The following is a 23,411-nucleotide window of genomic DNA, read 5'->3' as shown; positions in this document are numbered from 1 at the left end:
CTTTATTCTCTCTAAAGTCAATTTTTCACTCTATTTAACTGAACCTCTATCTCTATCTGTGGCTCCATCCTCTTTTCTGTCATTTTCTCTCTCGCCGCTGTCTTTCTCTATAGTGCTCTGTCTGTGTTATTTCACACCAATATCATCAGTCACGGTGCATCTCCCTACATTGTTTTGCTGTGATTTCCCATGGGTGTTAGATGAGGCCTTAACCCATAATGCCTAAAGCACTTCTCTCCAATCAGATTGGTTGGGGGTGTTAGGTTGTTATTTGTGTGTGTCCATATGTGTTGGGGGAGGTTGGGTGGGTTCTCTGTTAGAAATGAAGTGGGTTCAAAATCCTAACCATGACCTTAAACTGCCCCAAACCCATTACCTTTTATAAGCAAATACTTCAACATAACCACTTCAACCCCTTCAGGCTGTCAGATCTGTGAGCCAATCAGAGTGCTTCTTCTGCACCCCAACTGAGACACCCTATGACATGATTTAATTGCTAATTTAAAATTTCTTCGGGTTACATTTTCTTTTTTTTTTTCTATATCATATCTTATATCAGATCAGTAGTAAATCACATGGTCTGTTTTACCTCTGGAACCTGGGAAAAAGAGGAAAATCTGTGTACATGAATGCAGCTGATCAAAGTTAAACCTGCACCAATCAATATTTTGTATATTAAAAATGGATGGGATAATTTTGTGCAACGTGAATTGCATTGCTTACAGTGATGAACACCCCCTCAGCTCCCTATATCCTCCAGCTGTTTTTTTTTTCCTTTTGGTTCACCCTTACTGTTTACATTAACCTTGTTTCACCAACCAGCTCTCTTAAACTAAATGAAAATAATCAGTTAACATTTAGCTACTGGAGGACCAAGCTGCGCTAATACAGGACATTTGCCTTGGAGGTTGGTTAAGAAAAAAAAAAAAAAATCGACTAAAAATAAGAGTGAATACTGGGAGATAATTATGACCACTGATCAGTACTGGCAACAAACAAGCATAGCTGACTGCTAAAATTTAGAGATTTATAATGCTTTACAACCCACAGGTTTCCTTAAAATTTCCATATTATCAAATATTAATGACTATGTACACAACAAAATTGAGATTATAGTTCAGGAAAAACATCCTAATTTTTTATTCATCTACATGTCATCATGTTGCTAGAGTTCCACTACTTTGGTGGGTAAAATGTTGTCATAGTCCAATATAAAAAACTAGAATCTGTGCTTTGTAAAAAACAAAAATGGCTTATTTGTGAAAACTTTTATCCATTTTACAGTATTTATCGAAACAATGAAACTTATGGCAAGTTGATTCTTATGCATTTGGAAAAATGTAACTGAGGATAAATACATACACCTGGATGTGTATGTGTGTATGTATGTGTGTATGTGTATCTTCTGTATGTAAAGCGTGTTTGTAGCCATGGGTGCAATAGTCCTATGTAATTCTTATTTCATTCAAATGGATGAAAATTTTCTATCCAATTTAAATACATAAATAGACCAATTGTTTTAGTGCATTATCAGACCTTCCTTATGCTCAGAGATGCATACATATTGCTCATATGGAAACACTGACAGTAGAGCAAAATCACTTAAGTAAAAGTGAAAAAGCACAGGTTCTGAAACACAGTTGAAGTATAAAAGTAAATTGTACCCTTTTGAAGCAAATTTCTAAAAATTTGAGCAAGGTTTCATTGCAAAATGAACTGAATTTCATATCATGCAAATTTATTGGAAAGGCAATTAAACTATTCAAACTTCAAATAAAATAAAATAAAAAATATAGAGAATTATGAACATTAACTGCGCTTCATTGTGCAAATCAGCTTAAAATGTCAGCAAGAGAACTCACACCATTATAACACAATTTCTTGTGGTTCAGTCTTCCCTTGTCTTGATTTTTACAGTTTCCATCTTTTTACAGCTGTCATGTGTGATGAATACCCTGAGGAATCATCTATTATATTTGGTATTGTCCCATTCATTTAGGAAGAAATCAGTTCTGATGTTCGGAAGGTGCACAAAGATACAAAATAAGAACAATTGACAAGTCTGTTCTGACAATGTGCTGTACTGCTGCAAATAAAAGCTGGGAATCAGTAACAAACTAGGTGTGTAATAATAGCCAGGGGCAAGATTGACATGAGAAAATAAAAGCCAGAGTATATGGATACATTTCTGGTGACTGTCAGATAATGTACTTGTAGATAACCACTATGCTCACTTCTGCAAGTTTAATTTCACACAGTCAACAAAATAATTAAGCTACATCATGATCTGAATGGTTAGGGCCAAATCTACTAAAGGTTTGCGTGTATTAAAACGTGTGCAAACTCATTGCACATGCAAAAAACTGTACAAACTGATTTACTAACAGTGCACACTAAGGTTTGCATCTTTCAAAGGTGCAAAATAGCACGTCTGCATCAGTTTGTACGTTTGCCCCAAAGAATATGCAATATGGGGCGTTTACACGCAATTGTGCATGTGCTGGGAGGAGAAAATGTAAATATATTTATTAAGCACACACTAAGTGAATTATCAAACCGGAAAGCAATTTTGCTCATAGAAACTGTGTCTATATTTACCACGTCTCAAAAGGAGGTGCAAATGGGTTGGATGTGTAATTGTGCAAATATGAAAGTGGTTAGGAGACATCGAAATGATGAAACGAGAGGCAGAGAATGCATTTTTCACCCTTGTGAGAACATTTTTGGAGTGACAGAAGAAAAAATAATTGAGTATGCGCCCCCCCAAACACACACACACTTACTTTACGGGACTCTTTTCCCTTCCTGATGACTGTGATTAAAAATATGCACCAACATTAGGCTACAGTGTGACAAAATTATGTACACCTGACAGTCATTCAATTCAACTACCCCCCCCCCCCCACCACCACACACACACACACACACACACACACACACACACAAACACCCCGACTTTAAAATGAAAAATGAATGAATGAGTTATGCAATACCTTCTATGACAAAACTCCTCCAATGTTACATTTCCTTGTGTCTGGATCATTCAGCGCACTGTTCCCGTTAGTGCTGGTGTATCCCAGAGCAGTTTTTCCAGCGTATTGTCTCCAGCACGCAAAACCCTCATTGAAATAGGGCAGTCTCTAAGACTTTGCACCTGTTGTAATTTGCACAAGCAATCTTTGTAAATCACCCACAAACGGCAGTTACACCCCACACGCCAAATTCTAGATTCCACAAGCAAATTAGTACACACAAATTGGAATCTTAGTAGATCCGGCCCTTAGTGTCCAATTTCAGCCACTGCAGGTGTGTGTCTCAGCTGAAAAACAGATACCTACAGAAACAGATAACTCCACAGGAAGGAAACCCTAAACAATAAAAGCTCTGTTAAGAAATGGATTAGTTCTATCCACTGAAATGCTAGAGGTTTTTATTATGAAACAGCTGAAGATGTGCTTGATTTGTAGAAAAGAACCTGCCAGTATCATTGAGAATGTCAGCACACCCAAAAATTTTGCAACAAGTGGTGCCAGGCACAACAAACCCCGCCCCTCACACATATTGTAGCTCATTTTGGTATCCATTTCGCTGATGTCATTATGTCTATGCGTGTGGTGATGTCAGCAACTGCCTCTATATATGTGCCAAGTTTTAAGTAAATTGAAAAAAAAAAATGGATGTTTTTATAGACAATTGAAATTTCACCCATTATAAGTAAATGGGAGAAAAAAAAATAAAAAATTCATAAAAAATTGGAATTTTGACCTTTTTTTCCCAAAATGTAACCACATCTACTCTGGGCCACTGGCAATGTATAAACCCATTTTGGTATGAATTCAGCCAACAGTTTTGCTGCTAGATTGTTAACAAACAAAGAAAAAAAACGAACCAAAAACAAAACCCCTTGCCTCCCCTTCGGGGGGGGGGGGGGGGGGGGGGGTGTTAATAAATATGACTATCTCTGACTTATTACACAGAGGAAATAGAAATGAAGGCCTGACTCTAATGCAGGTTCTTCTTCAAATAATGGTGCCTTCTGCAGCTGAGTTAAATATTACACTATTTGAGGAAATAACATAGGATAGAATTTTATATTAAAATGTGAGGAATAAATGCAAAAAGTTTCCAGGAAAATAAATACTTATAGTTCACTTTAAAACTTTACCCAATTACAGCAACAAAGCATTTGTCCTATACTTTCAACCTCTGTTTGTGCTTATTTGACCAAAACATCAAAAAGTATTCCTTAAAATAAAAATGGTACAATGGTAAGGGTTTCTTCTTGTAGGAACAATAAAATATTCAGGGTAAATCAATCACAATCAAGGCTTAGAATTAACAGCAGCCTTCAACTGAACCCTGAAACAGCGCTGACTGCAGCAGGCAAGTCAAATCCATCAAACACATTATCTACCATGGCAGACAGCCAATCAGTGTTCACTCAGCTTGTTCTATTTTAACAAGTGAAAACAAACTTGTCGGTGCACATGAAACTATAGAACAACAGTGAATAATCCAATTGAAACACCAGCAGTAACAGCTCATGGATAAAATGATCAAATTAGGCGGGAAGGTCCCACTAGAGACTTGTCGACGGGAAGAAAAAAAAAAGGCAATCTCATGCCATGATTTCGACAAACGCCGACATTGATCAAACACAGTGAGGGCTGATGCATTAACTCGGTGAATCAGGGTGGATGTTTTTACTAGGACGGCTGATTAAAAGTCTTGGGTCCTATCATTCATAAACACTGGAAGAACGGGAGTAAAATTATGTGACCGTTATAATTCAGTTCAATTCTATGAATATGGTGGTATGATGTCCGATTTACTCTTCCTTGTCTTCTACCATCAATCCTGCAGTAAAAAAGGAGTATAACTTATTTTTCTTATTTTTTATGCCCCCAGTAGTGCTCTACATTTTTTGCTCTTTTGTACTTTTTCTTCCCCTTGCCCCCTTTTTCTTCCTCGGCCCTCTTCCCCCACCCTTTCCCCCTCTCTCTTCTCTCTTTTCTTTCTTAAAAGGGGCACTGATTTCCATGAAGCCCCATCTCTTAACATGTCATCTTCGATCCTTCCTGTCATACGCTCACCTGTCTAAACCTCTCTATCTCCCTGTCCACTCTGGATGCATCATATAGCCCCCGATCCTTCAGTCTAACTTAGTTTGTGTTTCCCACCTTTCCATCCCCTCTCCATCGCTCATTTCCTTTCCCCACGGTCAGTCCTTTCCATTCCTGTCACCACACCGCCGTACGTGTTTGCAGATTGAAATAGGAATCGTGGACAGCTATGGGATTCAAATCAGTGCTGTTTTGGTGACTGTTTGGATTTGGCGTGTGCACCAGTGTGCGTGTCCCTCATGACTGATACAACGGATGACATTTTCTCCAACTACTGGAGCAGACACCAACAGACACACGCTTTCACACAAACAGTATGCAAAAAGTATGTGGGATAAGCGAGCCAAAGCACCCCACCTCCTCAGTTAGTGATTGACAGTGGAGCGCAGTGTATGTGTGTGTCAGTGTGTGTCATCTGACGCCCAGAGGGTGGCTGCGTCTTTTATATGACACAGTGGACTAGTGACAGTTGTAGCTGTATAAGAGTGTGTTTGTGTGTGTGAAAGCCAATGTGAGTAAATGTGAATATGCACATATGTGTGTGTTTGCATTTTTGCAACAGTGGTGACAGTTCTCTCTCCACAGGCTCTTCTCCAAATCTGTCAAGGATGCCACATCACAAATCTTTTCAAAGTTTAATTTTGTGGCATTCCTGCTATATTAGATAGTGCAGCAGGGAGTGACAGGAAAGATGGGAGTGTGACAGTCTGATATATAGTATGAATCTCCAGCTTAAACTCAAATTACTGTCAAGACAGGATGTACACCTTATCTTGCCTCTGGGGCTCTACAGGGGCCTTATGGAAGGCAAAGATACATATTAGATAGAAAGTTCCTTCAAACACAAACAGCTGAAAAAGCCAAAATGTTCTAGCAAGATAGAGATGAAACATTCAATTTAGAAATGTGCTGTTTGAAATCATTCATTTGGTAAAAAGTAACATATCATGTCATTTTAATAAAATCACCCAATGACTCATCAGCATTTTTTTTTGATTGTTGTAAAGGTCTGTGTGACTTCCCTCATATCTTTACATAATAAAAACACGTTTGGGCCCATGTACAGGAATAATGTATGTGTGAGGATAAAAGTGTACCTGCTAAAGGCAGATATGAGGCGAATCATTACAGGTACAAATCTGCAAAAAGCTTCAAGAGGTTACTTGAAACAGGAAAAGGGCAGTGGATAGATCAGAGTTTATCTTGAAAACTTTGACTTTATTGTTTGTTTTTCATCCTATCACATTCAGGTTTGCGGCCGTGGCCCATTTCTGGCTTCTCAGCCTCTTATAGAAGTGCAGTGTTGTTTGAAATAAATGCAGCAGACAGTAGACATCATATCAAAACACAGTTGTGCAAACTGTATGAGAGGCTTAAGGCTTATTTTGGTTTCTGTATAATCTTATGCGTCTTTCATTGCTTATATTTTGTAGACATAGTAACAGACTGTCTACATCTGTTGCCATGGTATTTATGAAATACTGTGCAATATATTCTGTTTTATCCAACTTCTATTCAGTATGAATGCTGAGTCTGAAGTATATGCACGACCTCAACTTTCCTGTAACAGAATAAAAAAGCAGCATCCATGTATGTGCACGAGTTTTTGCAAGCAAGAGACTGGATGTGTTATACTGTTGAAGGTCTGAAATAACAATTAACTTTTGCTTATCCGTGTAATCTAATGTAAGTCAATGTACTGTTAATTCTATTTAGTATTATTTCCAATTATGACACCTCTATTATAGATTTTTTTTAAAAAACTATTTGTCTAGGGCTGATCAAAAATTAACACAACAATCTTTTCAATTAGAATTACAACCATTCATCTGAATCATAATTTTCTCATTTCTTCTAAAATGGTTGGCTACATTCAAAATATACATTTTCCTCTACTTTTCTGTGGTTTCTGGAAGCTCAGGCTGTGTGTAATGTCTTTTATGCTGTTGTTATCTGACTAAATTCAGCACTTTGCACAATGTACAACCAAAGCTACTATAATATTTTGACAATATCTAGGAAAAGTAAACACCAGTTGACATTTTCCTGGACATAAAGCTACAGTATTTCCATTAATTACATAGATTGTGGCAGCTAATTTGTCTCACTGGCGTTAAAGTAAACCGTTTGTTGACACAATCTGCATAATCTCTCTGAAAATTAGATCTTATGCAAAATTCAGAACCATGTCACCCAGCCCTTAGGTTTGACTGATGAACTGTAATATTTCTGGACCATCTAGTGGGTAGGTTTCAGGTTTAGTTTCGGATAGTTCTTACTCTTAGCTAGGATGCCTCATGGGTTAAAAATAAGGTTACTATTCTTCAAACCCACATGTTAGTAACTATATATTTTAATGCCATGTTCTTGGTGACTGGGCCCCTAGATAGCTTCTCAGGGTGCCCCAAATCACAAATTTTCCTTATAGTTTCATCATTTAATTTGTATTTTACTTGTTTGTGTATAAAGGGACTGAGCTAAACTGAACTGAAATGTCAAACTCTAGAGGAAAGTGAACAAGAGTTAACAAGGGAGTTATTTCCCATAAAGTACCACAAGAGCTGTTCAAAATGACGACAAAAACATTCCCGCTAATGAAGTCTGTGTGATACAGTCAAAGCAGACCTCGAGTTGAAGCTGTTGTCACCTTCTGCTTCCTCGGTCCAACTCAAAATAATTGATGAAATGAGTTGCAGTCAACTTCAGCCTACTGCATGCGTGGGACAATGTCAGTGACTCATGCAATCTGGTCCTCACAATGTCCACTTAACTCAAGAATCGTGATGTCTCATTGAATTACTATTACCCCCATCATAATCTGGCTCCTGTCCTACGTATGTCCATCTGTCCCGCCTAACTTCACAAACTACGACCGAGCTGACACACGCTGACGTCTTTCCCCCTCCTTGCTGTCACTCCCACCTTTCTACTCAATGTGTACTTTTTATTCTCCTCATCAAGACAACATGTCACAGGCCTTTGGCAACTTTCATACCTGTGCAGCCATAATCTTTCTGTCTTTTCCTCTCCTACAACAGAGAATTTACACTTCAACCACTGAACATAAAATATTCAGTTAGTAGCTTTGTGCACACTTTAGTTGACTCACTGCACAACAAACATATCTGTCACCATGTGGGGAACTGCATGAATTTGTTTACTCGGCCTGCGATATTTTCTTGTTTTTAATACGACAACAAACACAGACGTTCCGTTACATTTATTTAGAAAATGAAACCAAACCTCTAATACCCATACACCTCACTGACAGTCTGATAAGTGTATCCTGCCCTGCTGGCGTCGAGGATAGACAATCTGAATCTCATGTCTATTCATGGATAAAATGGGGCGTTGGCACTGGAAAATTACATCAAATGCTATAGTACAAATTTACATCACTGGTTAGGTGGTGTAAATGAAAGCAGCACTCATTTTCTGCCTCTTTCATAAACAGAAAAGTGTCAGCTATGTTAAATGAAGAAAAATGCAGTCTGTCACAGTCACTTTAGTCCGACGACCCCAAAGTAATAGTCTGAGTGTATGAGGTAATGTGTTAAATTGGTACTCAGCATCGGCAAATACATAAAGCCCTGCTCTATGAATTGCTATTGACCATAAATAGAGGTGCCCTCTTGACTGGCATACGTTTTCCCCGAGTCCTGACACTGAAAATACAGAGGGAGAGAAAGAAAGAAAGAGAGAGAGCCACTGAGAAGGAGGCGAAAAGGTGAAGAAGAGCGAGCAGAAGAGGAGCATGGGACAGATTCACACGGTACTTTGCAAAACAACATGAAAAAGACTTGATTATAGGGTGAGCAGAGGGAGAGGAGGGATGAATTACATGAAGATGAAGAGAGTGAGGCACAGTGGGAGGGTGTGAGAGGGAGCAAGAGGGAAGCGGTAAGCAAACTGAAAGCAACTCAGAGATTTTCATTTATATCACAGTATTCTTGCAGCAGGCACATATCACCTCTTATTGAACACCAATAAGCTCTTCTTACCCAGATGGCTTCAGACATAAAAAAACAGGTTGGAATACATAGGAAAAATAAGACGCTACACAATACATTCATGGTTATATTTTATATTGAAACATTTGTTTTTAACACCCACAAGTTCAATCTGAATCTGTGGCACAGCCGTATAATATGTGTGATGGTAGAAAAAACATCTGTTTCATTTCTGTGACATATTGCACTCTGTTGTTTATCGCAAATCAAACAATTTACAACATTATGTGTCAGTTTGGAACAGGTGTCACATGGTCATGGCTTGGTATGAAAAGTATAAAACTGATCAGAAAACTGTACTTATTTATTATTGGTTTATTTACACATTGAATATTGTGCAGGAGAGGTTACAAGCCAAAAAATACCCACCAAAGATACCTCCCCCATGCCCAAAAAATACCAATAATAATACTTTAAAAAAAAACAAAAAACTGTGTAGTTCATTAAAGTTACAAAACAAGTCCGTTATACAGAATTCATTAACATATACTTTTATGTTAAGAAGTTACACAATTGATTTTAAACCTTTTGTAATTATAAACCTTTTCATATTTTTGGATTGGATAATAACTTTCAGTGATGGAGGTACAGTGTTCTACTGAAATAATCTGCTGCAAATCCACACACAAATCATATTAAAATCCACCTACACAGGAACAACTCCTCGAACTCTACAATTACTCAACTTTATTTTCAAAGTGTTGTGTATACACCGTTCTTATTTCTATATTTTACAGTTTATATTTAGGAAAAATGGATGAAACCACATTTTGTAGCATTTCAAGATTAAAAGATCAAAAAAGGATTAACTGAAACACATCAATGCATTTAAAGTTTACAATGGAGTTTGCCTGACTTACAAACCAGACATAATTTGGGATCAGATTTCAGATCAATTATCGTGTTGGCAGACTACAGTTTCTTAATTTGTAGTCAATAAAGGGCTTATGTCTTTATGAAGTAGAAGTGTGTAACCATACATACAGTCACGGAAAAAATTATTAAAGTCATCAAAAACAATGGTTATGCAATCAAGTACTAACTCCTGTGTGTATCATATGACTAAAACAGACAGAAATGAAAACATGGAATGTCTAAAAGCACTGTTTTTGGCAGTACAATGTCATAGCTATTGATGTAAGAACAAGTGATTTTGGTTATTATCAAGAAAACCATTGAAAATGTCTAGATATCAGCTCTGAAATTAAACTCTTATGAGCTATTTTTGTTGTTATCATTATATTTGTCCAAACAAATGTGCCTGTAGTTGTACCAGGCTTTAAAATGAACAAGAAATTTAAGAAAACAAGGGTGGTCTAATAATTTTTCCCGCGACTGTATATATAGATGTAGATGTTTTTACAAGTCTGTCTCGCCTCTTCCTGTGGTTAAAGGCTAAAAATTGTCAAGACTTTCGCAAGTGTGAATTTAAACAAAGTACAGGTATTAGTGTTGAGGAATAGCTATGAGTTCTGAAGGACTGGAATAAGTCAAATATTTGGCTATCCTTTGTCAAGACAAGACAGCAGGACCAGACTGATGCCATTTGTAAAATATCCCATGCTGCTATTTAGTACATAGACAGAACAACTAACATAACATTCAGCTGGAGTAGTGGCATGGTGTGAATGTAGATGCATCTGTTCCTTCAGGTTCAGCTATGGCTACAAACCCCCAGCAGAACCCATTGCACAAAAACTGGCAAGCAAAGTACTGCAACTCGTTTTCATGCCCCAGCGGCTGACAGTTCTAAAGCAATCACCGCTGCCATTGCCCTCTTCATTTGTAAAGATATCCAGCCTCACAGTGCCTCATGTGCCCACCTTAAACAGCAACCTGTGACTGTGAATAATAACATATCTTTTTCTATAGAGAAGTGACAGCGGTTATTTTCTGTTTTCGTTTACATAGAAATACCACCACTATTTTCTTGCTCATTGCCAAATATGTGAAGTGTTGTAAAACTCTAACCGGAGGTGCACATTCATGGTGTACTTACACTATATCAAATGCTTCCAGCAATGTTTAAATTCAGAGAAATTCACCATTTATTAACTGTAACTGTATATTTCATATGGTTAGTGATGCTGTCATATCCCATTTAATAAGCCACCATTAACATAACTTTTCAGCCTTTTATTAGAATGAAACGGCATAAAAATGAATGTGCTTCACTAAATGCAACATTAGCTCTTTTATTCGGTTACCTCTCACTGTAATGCTCTGAGTGACAAAGTATAGGTGGTGAAGGCAACTGATATTTTCTGCTATTGTTTTCATTGAGCGGACTGTGCGTTTAATTAAAAATATAATAGAAACATCAAACCAAGAAGGCTTTAACTATTGAATCACTAAATTTGTAGAAATGAATGAACTGATCCATCCATCCATCCATCCACCCACCTACCCACCCACCCATCCACCCATGCAGCCAGATTATCACAGGGTTTACAAATTAAAGACAAACAACTCTCACATTCATACCTTCAGGCGATTTAGACTGACCATTTCACCTACTAACCTATAACCTATAAACTCCACAAAGAAAGGCCCAGAGCGGCTGGCACTGGAATCAAACCCAGGACCTTCTCACTGTGAGGTGATAGTGCTAGCCACTGCAATATCTGGATACGATATACATTAGTATTTGCTCATCTACTTCCATCTTTTGATACTTTGACAGTCTTGGCTGAGGATCATTTGCATCTTCCGTAGTGCAAATCAGATGTAAGCCGATGTCTGGTGAATACACAGCACACCAAAAAAACTTTCTTTGTCTTAAAAACACTCAAGTCGAAAAATGCACTTTGAACTATTACTGAGCATGAATTCTTAATAAAACTGGTTACAAAACTGAGATTGAAAAATTTATTGAAAAATGCACTGAGTGGAGTTCAATGTACGGGTGGTGATGACATGTTCTGCTATTGTTTTCATAAACTAGACTGTGAGCTTAATAAAAAATATAATAGAAAAGTCAAACTAAGAAGGCTTTAACTGCTTAATCACTAAATTTGTTGAGATGTGTCCTGTATTGTGCTATGTATGACTATCTGGATATGAGCTGATCAATATCTGGATACAATATGAATCTGTGGTGTTTATTTAGCCTCCTTCTGTCTTTGTTGAAAACTGAGTCGCCACAATCGCAGACATAGCCAAACTTGTTGTACATGTGGTCCAGTGTAATAATAGCCCTCAGGTCAGTAAACAAGCCCTGAAACTGTAGGTGATGGATTCGTATCTCATACAACAGCTGGTGAATCCAGGCAGGGGTGGGGAGGACCGAGCGTTTGTGGCGCCCCACTGCCTCGGTATAACTGGGTCAAGGATGATGTGCCCTTGAGCGAGCAAACTGTTCTGGTCATCAAAACAAGCTGTTCGGCGTCTGCTTTGCGTGCGCTTCCCTCCAACTGGTCGGTAGGTAATTGATAAAGTTGTCGCTAATTAACAGGGTGGACTGCGCTCATTAGGATGCCAGATGTGTTGATGCTGGTCAGAAATATTACACTCATGCAACTTTATTTACATTTACCTCTTATTTACCCTTGCTGAGTCTAATCAGCACAAGGTGAACCATCCTTATGGTACATTTCTTGAGTTTCCTACCCTTGCGAAGAATCGGAGCAGTGTTATACTTTCAGCGTGGCAGAGACAAAACCCAAACAGCTCTCGCCTGCTCAGCCAGCTGTAGAGGTTGTTGTAACTGTTAAAACTAGGCCTCAGGGGCAGTGGGAGGTGTAAATATCATTAAAATCACAGATCAATGATGATGTCTGTTTCTAGGCAGAAGGTAGAGCAATTTTATACAACTGTTGACATACTGTTAAACTTCTGGCCGTAGTTGGATGGAGGAAACTTAACGAGCCTCACAGTCTGTGTATGTGTGTGAGTGTGGAAAGAGTCAAGGGATGAGTGTGTCAAAACAGTAAGTGAGTACCGAGAGGAAAACGACAATGCACTGAAGATTGTGGGGCAATTACGCCAGGGTCCAAACTAACAATAATTACGATCGAAAACTGGAGACACCAACACGATGAAGATTGGGTTGGATGATATGTTCCTCCATAACTGGTCTTATTGTGCGATTTCTTAAATTGATAGCAGACATGTTACATAACTGTCCAACAGAATGAATAATTCACAGTGAATCACAGAGGGAACACTGCTGTTTTCCAACACCATACCACAGACTGTAATCAGCAATAATCAGTGCTCCCATCAACTGATTTGCTCTGTTTATGAAAGCGCTGATTGGCCCTAATTAATTGTCCGAGTTGATAATCTGCATTTTAAATTTTCCAAAATTTACTGGGGAGACTGCGGTGTCTTTTGAAAAAAAAAAAAGTAACTGTGGAATTGAAAGGCATTTGAAACCATAAAAATTTAATGTCACATATCCTCATTATGTTAACTGGGCTGAAAACATTCCAGAAGAAATCCAAGTTGCTTAAACCACCATAACCTGTTGTTTCCTATTGTAACCAGAAGCTGAAAATGCTTCCAAGAATTGCTCTGACAGTAAATGGTGTCTGACCACTTACAGGGTCTTGACTCTGTCTTTATGGCAGTAAAGAGACGCTGAAATTACACTGAAATTATGTGACACTTCTAACAAAGGTGACAAGGATAAATGTGCTTTGGGGACATGTGGTCATAGAGGAGGCATTCAACTGAGCTCAAACAAATGACCTGAGCCAATTAAAATGAGCAAACATTTTGTCTTGTGGTTCATATTTTAGTAGTTGTTCTTCTACTTCCCTTTTTTTTTGACACTTTGACAGCATTGGCTGAGGATCATTTGCATCTACTGTAAGGCAAATCAGATATAGTCAGATGTCTGGTGAATACACAGCACATCAGTGATACTTCTTTATCTGAAAAACACTTGAGTCAAGAAATGCTTTTGTTTCCTGCTTCCGACTTTTTCTCACACAAGTCTTGAACTCTTGCTGAGCATGGATTCTTAAAAAAAAAAAAAAAAAAACAGGTCACAAAATGCTTATTTCTTGAGAAGTAAAAGTAATTTTTTTAAAGGTCTGACATCAACCAGTCTTTGTTAGAGACAGTGTATTATCTCCAGTGAGATTTTTAGTTCAGGGGATGTGAATTCTCACATATATATGATGGTAATACAATTTAACTCTTTCGGTGCCAGACAGTTAAGGGGTTAATAAGCCTTAAAAGTGCCACAGAATTTGGCCGTTTTTCAGTATTCCGCGTCGTTTTTATAATATTTGAAGAATCCTGCAGGAAACCGCTCGGTAACATCTGACCGATTGCTGATTAGATTCAAAACGCACCGGACGCAGCTGATTCATTATTGATTGTAATTTGCATAATTTATAATAATAATAATAATAATAATAATAATAATAATAATAATAATCTTTATTTATATAGCACTTTTCATACATTAAAAACTGTAGCACAAAGTGCTTTACATATCAGTTTAAAAATCAGTACCACCCACACCCACCCACTCACCCGCACACACATATATACATGCAAACCCACAAGCTCACACATACTTAAGAAGACTGACTGAGCACGGGTAGACCAGAACAAAAATGTACAAGTAAAAGTAAAACATCAATTTAGGAGGCGCTGTCTCAGGGAGCCATCCGCACCAGGAGGCAGCTGCCGACCCCAGCGACCAGGCACCAGCAACACAGCCCCGCATCCCAACTAGTGGGAGAGGGCCAACTGGGACCCCCACCCACCAGAAAGGAGCGGACCCCAGTGAGAGAAGGCGCCACAGCCCCCGGAGTCCACAGCCGCCCCCCTGGCATGGAGGGCTCCCTCTGATGAAACACCGGAGAATAAGAAACATTAAAAAGATATAAAAATATTATTCGGTTGCGTGACCTCAAATTCCCGTCTGCTTGGTCTCAAAAGGGGGACACAGAAAGAACGTCATCGAAATGTGAGAAAGAAATGGGGGTGGATGGTTTGTTTGTACACAAATATGGCGTGTTCTCCAAAGCTGATCTGATCAGCCCGTGGCACTTTAAAGGTTGTATTCGTAAAGCCGATTTAATCGGCCCATGGCACTGAAAGAGTTAAACAGGCTATGAAATTGAAAAAAAACAGAGGAAGTCCATTCAGAGCTACAGCAAACACACTGTGACCCAGTAAAAGATGACTTTCCCTCCGTACATAAACGCTCATTCTCAGGTAAGGAAAACATTCCCCTATAAATCCCCCTAAATCTTGCAGACTGGACTTAATAACCAAATGACTGTTACGTATAAGTGGTCTGTATCTGTGATTATATAGACAACAGGGTGCCTGATGTAATGAGATTGTCTTGGTTTTGTTGTTTTGCATCTGATACATAACGCAGCATTTTCATAATCACAATAATGATATATAAAATTGCTGAACTTAACTATTAACTACTATGTCTGCACTATCTCTGTTGCTTAAGTGGATTTATCTTACACTCAGCCATGACAACAAAGTTGCCAACACTGAGGACGTGTCTGCATTCATTTGTATACTAGCAACACACTCAGCAGTTAATGCCTTTAAAAGAATAACAATTAGCACAAAAATACAATTAAATGACGACTGCTTAATTGATGTATCACTAATTCAGTGTCAGTATTACCTAAACAGAAGTAAATACTGCATTCGATGGGGATTATTTCTGGTTGGAATAATTATACACAACTCTTGTTGCTTTTCCACTGACAGTTTCAGCTCGACTCGCCTCGGCTCAGCCTTTTCTCCGCTGTGTGAAAGCAGCGACTATCAGATACTATTTCACCTTCACTGAAGTTTCACCGTGGGGACCCTAAATGTGACATTAAATCATGCAGATTGTGTCATGTGGGACACAAAGAACAAATAGTAGCAAAAAGTAGGCTTTATCTTGATAAATTGACCACAGGTTTAAAGTCTAAACAACTACATTCCCACCTGAAATACTGTAGTACAACATTTTTTTTTCTAGAAATGACAATTTGCACATTACGTTTCATGCTCCTCTGTTGTTGATTCACACATAGCTGCAGTTATGCTAAAGACAACATCACAGTAGTTTATGCTCTGTCACCATAACAACCAGCCACAGCGAGGGAGTACTTTACCTGCAGTGTAAACACAGTCAGGAAAAACTGAGCCAAGCCATGCCGAGTCAAGATGAGATGAGCTGATACCGGCAGTGGAAAAGCAGCACATGATGATGTATGAGTATGACCATTAGTATCATGTCAATAAAGTCTGAATTTTTTGGCTGGGGTCTCACAGACTCAGAGTTATTGAAAAAAAATTCTCTTTCGAAGTTTTAGTGACTGTGGTTATTAGCCTGGACATGTAGGACACATGACAAGGGTGCAGAAATAATCCCAGGAAACGTCCCCTTACCTTAGACAAGTCCCCAACCTCCAGGTAAAAACAGATGATGAACACATTCCAGGTCATCCAGACGACCAGCCAGGCAGCGTACTACGGAGACAAGGGAGAGGCGGAGAGGGAGGTGAGAGTCAGACGAGATCTGACAGGCCTTTGTTGGAGAATTAAAAAAGTGGGTGCATGTCTTGCATTTGAACCAAGTGAGATGGAGAGAAAAGACAGAGGGAGGCTTCACTTTTGATGTTGTTAAGATGCAGAGAAACAAAAACAACAGCAGAGAGTGCAACCAATCACCTGAATAAAACCAGACAGGGAGAGAAAATGGATAGCAGGACTGTTGGTGTGTGTTTATGCCTGTGAGAGTGTGTTAGAATGTGTGTATTTAAAGGGAATAAATAAATAAATGAATGAATAATAGAAGGCAGAATTTATTAGCCTAGACAAAAGTTTACTTCCCTTTTATTATGTGAATCTACTGCTACTAAATATTTTGTGTGCGCACATGAAGGTCAGTGGGAAGGATTGGGGGCTGTATATGATGTGTGGGCGGGCTGTGCGGAGGCCTGCAGCAACTCTGGGAACTTAACTGAAAGTTTTCTGAAACACGACTTATTGTATCGACAGATGTCTGAGAAACAAAAGAGAAACAAATAATTCCATTTGGCTGTGGTTCCTACACCCACTGAATAATGCTATAAACATAATAAAATGTCAAACTGACATCACCCCCTTGAAATCTCAGATCCAACAGCGCACATGACTTCCATAATTTATGAAGATCGGGTCATGTTTTAAACATAAATGCTGCTTTGTTACTATATATTCTCTGTACATTTGGTATGAGTGAGATATCATCTTAAACAGTGGATGCAGTGGAGAAGATGTATGAATGACAGGGCTTCAAACATCCTTACACTCAGTCCCAGACAGTGTGGATGTTTTTGTGAGTGTTTTTTTTGGTTTTTTTTGTGTATTCAACCCACCCCGGTGACATATCGCGGCCTGAACTGAATCGTGCCAAACAGGCCGAGGATGACGACAATGATGTGGAGGAAGTTGGTGAGGATGGGAGCCCACTGGTAGCCCAGGAAATCGATCACCTGACGCTCCAACACAGTGACCTGGGAGGAAGAGGAGGAGAAGGAGGAGGAGAAGGAGGAGGAGAAGGAGGAGGAGAAGGAGGAGGAGGAGGAAGAGAAACAAAGACAAGTCATGTTTTCTGTTAACCATTCCACAGTAATTATTTGTATATAAGACACCAACAATAAAAGAATAGTTAACACATTCACACTGCTTGATATATCCTGCAACACTATGACTAAATACCTTTTAAATGATGGTGGATATTTTAGGACAATAGCTAATTAACCAACTCAAATTGTCACTCTTCTGTTGGAAATGTACTATTTTTCAATTCATTAATAACTAGATAACTGTTGAACTGAACAGCCAAGACAAAGTAATAAGTACCAAAATAAATAAACTAGTAAATGAGTCAATCTGTAACTGTACATCAACTCCTATCTATATGATGCTCAGTGTAATTACAATTTTTCAGTAAGTCAGTAATTCTACTTGAAAAGCCTGATGTTATCCAATTAACCAATTAATCTGTTGCTCATTAAAGGGGCTATATGTTGTATTTCTATTTTCAAATGTTAAAAAATGACTTGAAATCATCATTAGTGTTTAGGATGTTCAAGTGTTTGGAGCTCTGAAATTCTGCCAAAGATGCATCATGTATTGAAATATAGAAATATGAACTGAATATAGTCTTACTGATGGTTCGACAGATTTATGTGACCACTAGAGGGAGTAGTGAGTCACTTGATCGGTTTCCTGTTATGAGGAAAATTAACACTATGGGGCCTTTGACCAAATAGAAAGTGACAAACTGGGAAGAGAAACTAAGGAACAACTATTAGAATTAATGAATGTAAAATCAACAACAGTGCCTCTAACTTTTAGCTGTTTATCACCACTGGACATAGTGCTACATGGAAAAAAATGGAGTCTGATGTTGAAATCACAGCATTTCTTCTACACAGTTGAATTTGATAACGATGCTTTTGAAGGTATAAAGTTATTATGTGGTGTTATTATGTTTGCTCCATTATTCATTTGTTAATCCATGGTTGAGACTAAAATGTGACAGTTCTGACCTGCTATTGAGAACATAAATTGTACAGAAAACACAGGCAGAAACTGGGGGTAATTTATGGTTTTTGTTTTACTATGGTTGTTTTCTGTCTAAAAACAGAGCTAAGCTAACAGAGCTGTGATGTAAACTATCAGCTGATGCACCACTTTAAGATTATTAGACATAGTGTTATTTTGACATATTAGTGTCAGAATAACCAGCCATGACTCTTATTTGAAGAGGAAAACTTGATGATAAGGAAAGACTTAATTTTGGACATATTATGCATCATGCTTGGGATCTAAGAATTTGGAAAAACTTGATTTGAATTTAAATAATGGATAGAGTCTTCCTGAATGACAAACCCACTAAATGGATAGAGGTTAAAGAGGATGTATTTAAAAGAGCACTTTTATCATAATGAAGTAAACTATAATCAGTTATCTATGCATTACTCGTAGCTTCCAGGGCTGTGTGTGTCTGTGTGTGCGTATATGTGTGAAGGTTTATTATCATTCAGTCACTGGAGTCTCATGCTGAGATAGTTAATGAAGTCAGCACAGCGCATGATATGGCACTGCTAAATATATTAGCACACACAGTGAGAGAGAGAGATGTGTGATAGAGAGGGAGGGAGACAAAGAGGCTACCTTAAGAAAGAAAGAAAAAAAGACAATGAAATAAAGAAAATGTAACACCTAGAGTAAAAAACATTGATATTTACAGTTCTATACAATCAAGATGAAGTGTTCAAATACCAGCAGCTTACGTACCAAATCAAGGCCTTCATTTGCTGATTTTCTCACTTTCCTCTCCACACACGTATACACACACTTCTGGATGGCTGAGTTTAGAGTGGCCTAATGGGAGACCATATGGCAACACTACAGCCTTTCACAGCCAAATAGCAGGTACTCGCAGTACACGCACAGAAGAATTGTGCGACACACACGTAAAGTGTAACCTTTTACACACTGTTTATACCTAACATTATGTTTCAAATACGCATTTCCATCAGACACACAGGCTACAAGAAGAGGTAGGTGTTTGGATGAGTGTGTGGTGTGCTGACATATGTGCATCCACCCATTTGTGTGTGTGTTCCCATGTCAGGGCAGGTCTGCTGTGCTTGCACTTGACAGCACCTGCTGTTATTGGACACACTGGGCTCAGCTGGCACCACAATGTGTGAGAGAGTGTGTGTGTTTGTGTGTGTGTGTGTGTGTGTGTGTGTGTGAGAGAGAGAGAGAGAGACATTGTGTTTCTTTGTGTGACTGGCTTTATGCGTGGGACAGGCTCATCTCAGTCTGTGTGTTGTTCTGTGTATCGGCCTCATTTTATTATGTAAAAGTGTGTCCTCCCATTGACAATTATATAGTGCTACAATTGTGCCTCTCACAAACACACATGCACACACACATAGGCCATTATTAGGAGTCAGAGGCCTCCCAGCCCATTACTGAGGCCCCTTGGGGCCCCTCTTTCATCACCAATAATATAAACAGTCTTCACTCCAGCTGGGGAGCTCAAACATTCTCCCCAAAAAGACACAAACCAATGCACAACAGTGGAGCAAAGGAGATATGTGTGTGTGTGTGTGTGTGTGTGTGTGTGTGTGTGTGTGTGTGTGTGTGTATGTGTGTGTGTGTGTGCGTGCGCGCGCGTGTACGTGCGTGTGTGTGTGTGCATGTCTGTGTATGTTTGTGTGTGAGGGCACTCTAGAACCACTGCATTGATTTCTGTTGGTCATTATAACACACGTCCTTAAGGGTCAGTCAGCAAAAACAGATTTCTTGCTAGTGTTTATTGTTGTAACCTAGGTTAATATGGAAGTCAATAAAGAGCAATATTCAAAACTAGACCATCTGTTCCTCTGTGGCACGCTCATCTTTTGATGTGAAATTCTCATTATGTGGCTCAGCTGCAAAACAACTAACTTCAGCTGCCTCACTACATCACTCTTTGTAATTAAGTCACTGAGTACTCTTGACAGACAAAAGACAAAGCAAGCATATAGTCCCTGCTGCCATCATCCCAGCATCCTTTGCATGTGTCAAATGACAGAAGCTTCACGTAAGGTGTGAAATAACCCGGCCTTTCAACAACCCCGGCTCTGGGGAGGGACGGCAATGGGGAGGCAGGGAGAGTACATTGCAAACAGCAGCTACGTTAGGAAATATGGCAGATTTATGATATGTGTGGCTGATGAAAGCTTTGGAAGTTGTACAGGTGGAGCTCCAGGCTGGCTAGCTGAGTCCTTTGGGATCTGCTACGACAGCCTTTGATGCTGCAGATAGAGATGTTCATTCCACTGCTGCTTCTCTTCTTTAAAGCACAAGATCAGGGTCATGTTTTCATCCAGCTTGTTTGTCTTGGCATATACTGTAAATCCACCTGTGGACACAGTGTGGTTTTTTTTAGCTCTTTAAAAAGGCAATTATTTGGATTTGACTTTTATATCAATATATTGTTCTGCATTGGCTGCTCTTAACTACCCAAGGTGCAAAGTTTAAAATGACTGACTGGTTTGCTAAATTTAACATTTCCATGAATGCCTGGCCTTGCACAGTATGTCTGTCTGTTAGTATGCTTCGCAGAAAACAAGTTGAAGCTCAGCCTTCTGTCAGTCTGTCTAATGCCAGCACAAAATCCCCCAGGGACCAAGAATGTTTATTCCACCTACTGTTTTGTTAGCATAAACTGATGCTCATGCTCTTGTTAGCATGAGTTTTCCAAATGTAGTGGTTAGCCGAGAGCCTAAACAGTGCTACAGTGCATCCATCACTGTCAACTTATAGGCTATACTGTCCCTTCCTCTAAAATTCAGCACAAATTGTTAAGTTTTGTTGCAGGACTGAAAAAAAAAATTCTTCTCTTCACTCAAAGGAAAAGAAACTGTCAAGTATAATAGCTAAGGACCAACTGTAATGATGTGTTTAGGCTGGGAAAATTAAATGTTTTAGAAATTTGACAGAGTGCAAATTATTCCCTAAAAGGATTAGTTAGTAATTATTGCTTACAATAACAGTTGCCTACAAAATGTATTCAACTGCGCTCTACATTTAGACTGTCAAAGAAGATTTGTGACTGTTTTTTCATGTATCTGTAAAGTTTAAATGATTTGGAAATGTTTCAAAACTCTGGTGTGATTTTGGCATAAGATTTATTTTATTATACAAGAAAATGCCAAAGAGTCCGTGTTTGTCTGATATTTTTACCTATATATATCAGCTGGGAGGTGCTTTTTTTTTGTAGAGATATTGCATAAAAAAAATTTAAATGCACTGTTAAAAAATGCCTATGTGTGAATTGTGTGTCATGTAGCTAGATTAAGTGAGAAAGTCACCTGCATCCTTAACACTTAATAGGGAATAGATGAGCAGCAGGAGGCCGTGGGTGATGACAGAGAACATGAAAACAGGGAGTGAGATTTTTCTGAGTTCTGGACGGATTTTGACTCGATTTGATAATAAACGATAGAATGATATCAAAGAATTATTATTGGTCGAGACGGAGAGACAGCTGCACTGGGTGACCATTATGAGCTGGGGCTGAGCGATAAAAGCGTCTTTTATCTTAAACACGAGTCGAGAAGAAGAGAGAATAAGATGGTAAGGGACAGAGAGAGACGGGCCACGAGATCTGATGAAAGATGGTGAGGTGATTAAGATCCCACGGTTACAGAGAAAAGAGAATAAGATGAGAGAGGAGCAGTGGGTGAGAGAAATGAAAATGTCTCATCTTCTGTCCCTGAGTCGCTCTGTTTCGCCTTTTTTTCCCTTTCTTCCATCACTCGCCCACTTTTTCTCCACTTTGCTAATCTTCTCATTTCCTCCCTACCTCTCTCTACTTTCCTTTTCCCATCATCACCTCCTGCTCTTTCCACTCTTCTCCTCTCCTACATATTTAATATGCATTTGTCTGCTAATACATCTGTTGTGTCATGAAACAGTCAATTACCTCATCTGCCTCCTCCCTCCTTCTCCCTCCATTGTTCTCTCTCCTCCATCTCCCTCCATTCTCTTTCTCTCTCTCTCTCTTCTCCATCGCCATCATCCCATCTCAACCTTCAGTTTGCTCTTTGTGCAGCGTTTTCCTCCTGGTTATTTCTCCTGCTTGCCTCCTCCCTTTTTCCTCAGCCTCAGTCCTTTCCCCTCCTTCCTTCCTTCTTTCCTTCCACTTGCCTCACTCTCTCTTCCCACTCGCCTCATTCCCTCGGCGCTTTGGCTGAGAGTTTCGCTCGGTTCTGTGACCTTTAAAAAACTGCTGATCAAATTCTGCTGCTCATCCCATTATAGACGACAGAGAGGGAGAGAAGGGGGGGAGGGATGAAGGAAAGGAGATGAGGTCAGACGGGGTAGGATGAGATAGATATTGAGAAGAAGCCAGAGGAATAGATGGAGGAGCTAGGGAGAGTAGCAGGGATTGAGTGGAGAGAAAAAAATAGGAAGAATGTGAGAAAATGTCCAGTGAGAGCGCTATGAGTCAGACTAGGAGCATCACGACTGAGTAGCCACGACCAAGCAAATCCCATGCACATCAAGGTAGAATTATACACCCTTTTTCCTTCTTAGTATTTTTTCTCAAACCATTTTTTTTTTCCTTCAGTGTAATCATCATAAACTTTATTCTACTAATAAAACTCTAAAGCAATCGTGGTTTACTGTTAACTTAATTAAGGCCGCCCGCCTGCGCAGTATCCCACTGTGTACAGCAAAGGCAATCTCCTATTGATTCGGTTCACACAACGATCAATTCATCTCCATTGGAGGCTATTAG

General features: G+C 39.1%; 1 protein-coding gene across 2 annotated transcripts in view; it reads right to left on the bottom strand.

The window, feature by feature from the left end:
• nkain2 (sodium/potassium transporting ATPase interacting 2) overlaps positions 1-23,411 on the bottom strand; it is a 118,493-nt gene that overhangs the window by 43,789 nt on the left and 51,293 nt on the right. For both annotated transcript variants that reach the window (XM_030128955.1, XM_030128956.1), the window contains exons 2-3: positions 17,476-17,613; positions 16,505-16,585 (exon numbers count right to left, since the gene is read on the bottom strand). In XM_030128955.1, the coding sequence (XP_029984815.1) occupies positions 16,505-16,585; positions 17,476-17,613 (219 nt within the window). The remainder of the gene's footprint in view (positions 1-16,504; positions 16,586-17,475; positions 17,614-23,411) is intronic.

Source organism: Sphaeramia orbicularis, chromosome 24 (genome assembly GCF_902148855.1).
Source record: "Sphaeramia orbicularis chromosome 24, fSphaOr1.1, whole genome shotgun sequence".
Lineage (NCBI taxonomy): Eukaryota > Metazoa > Chordata > Actinopteri > Kurtiformes > Apogonidae > Sphaeramia > Sphaeramia orbicularis.
This window is presented reverse-complemented; position numbering and strand designations above follow the sequence as displayed.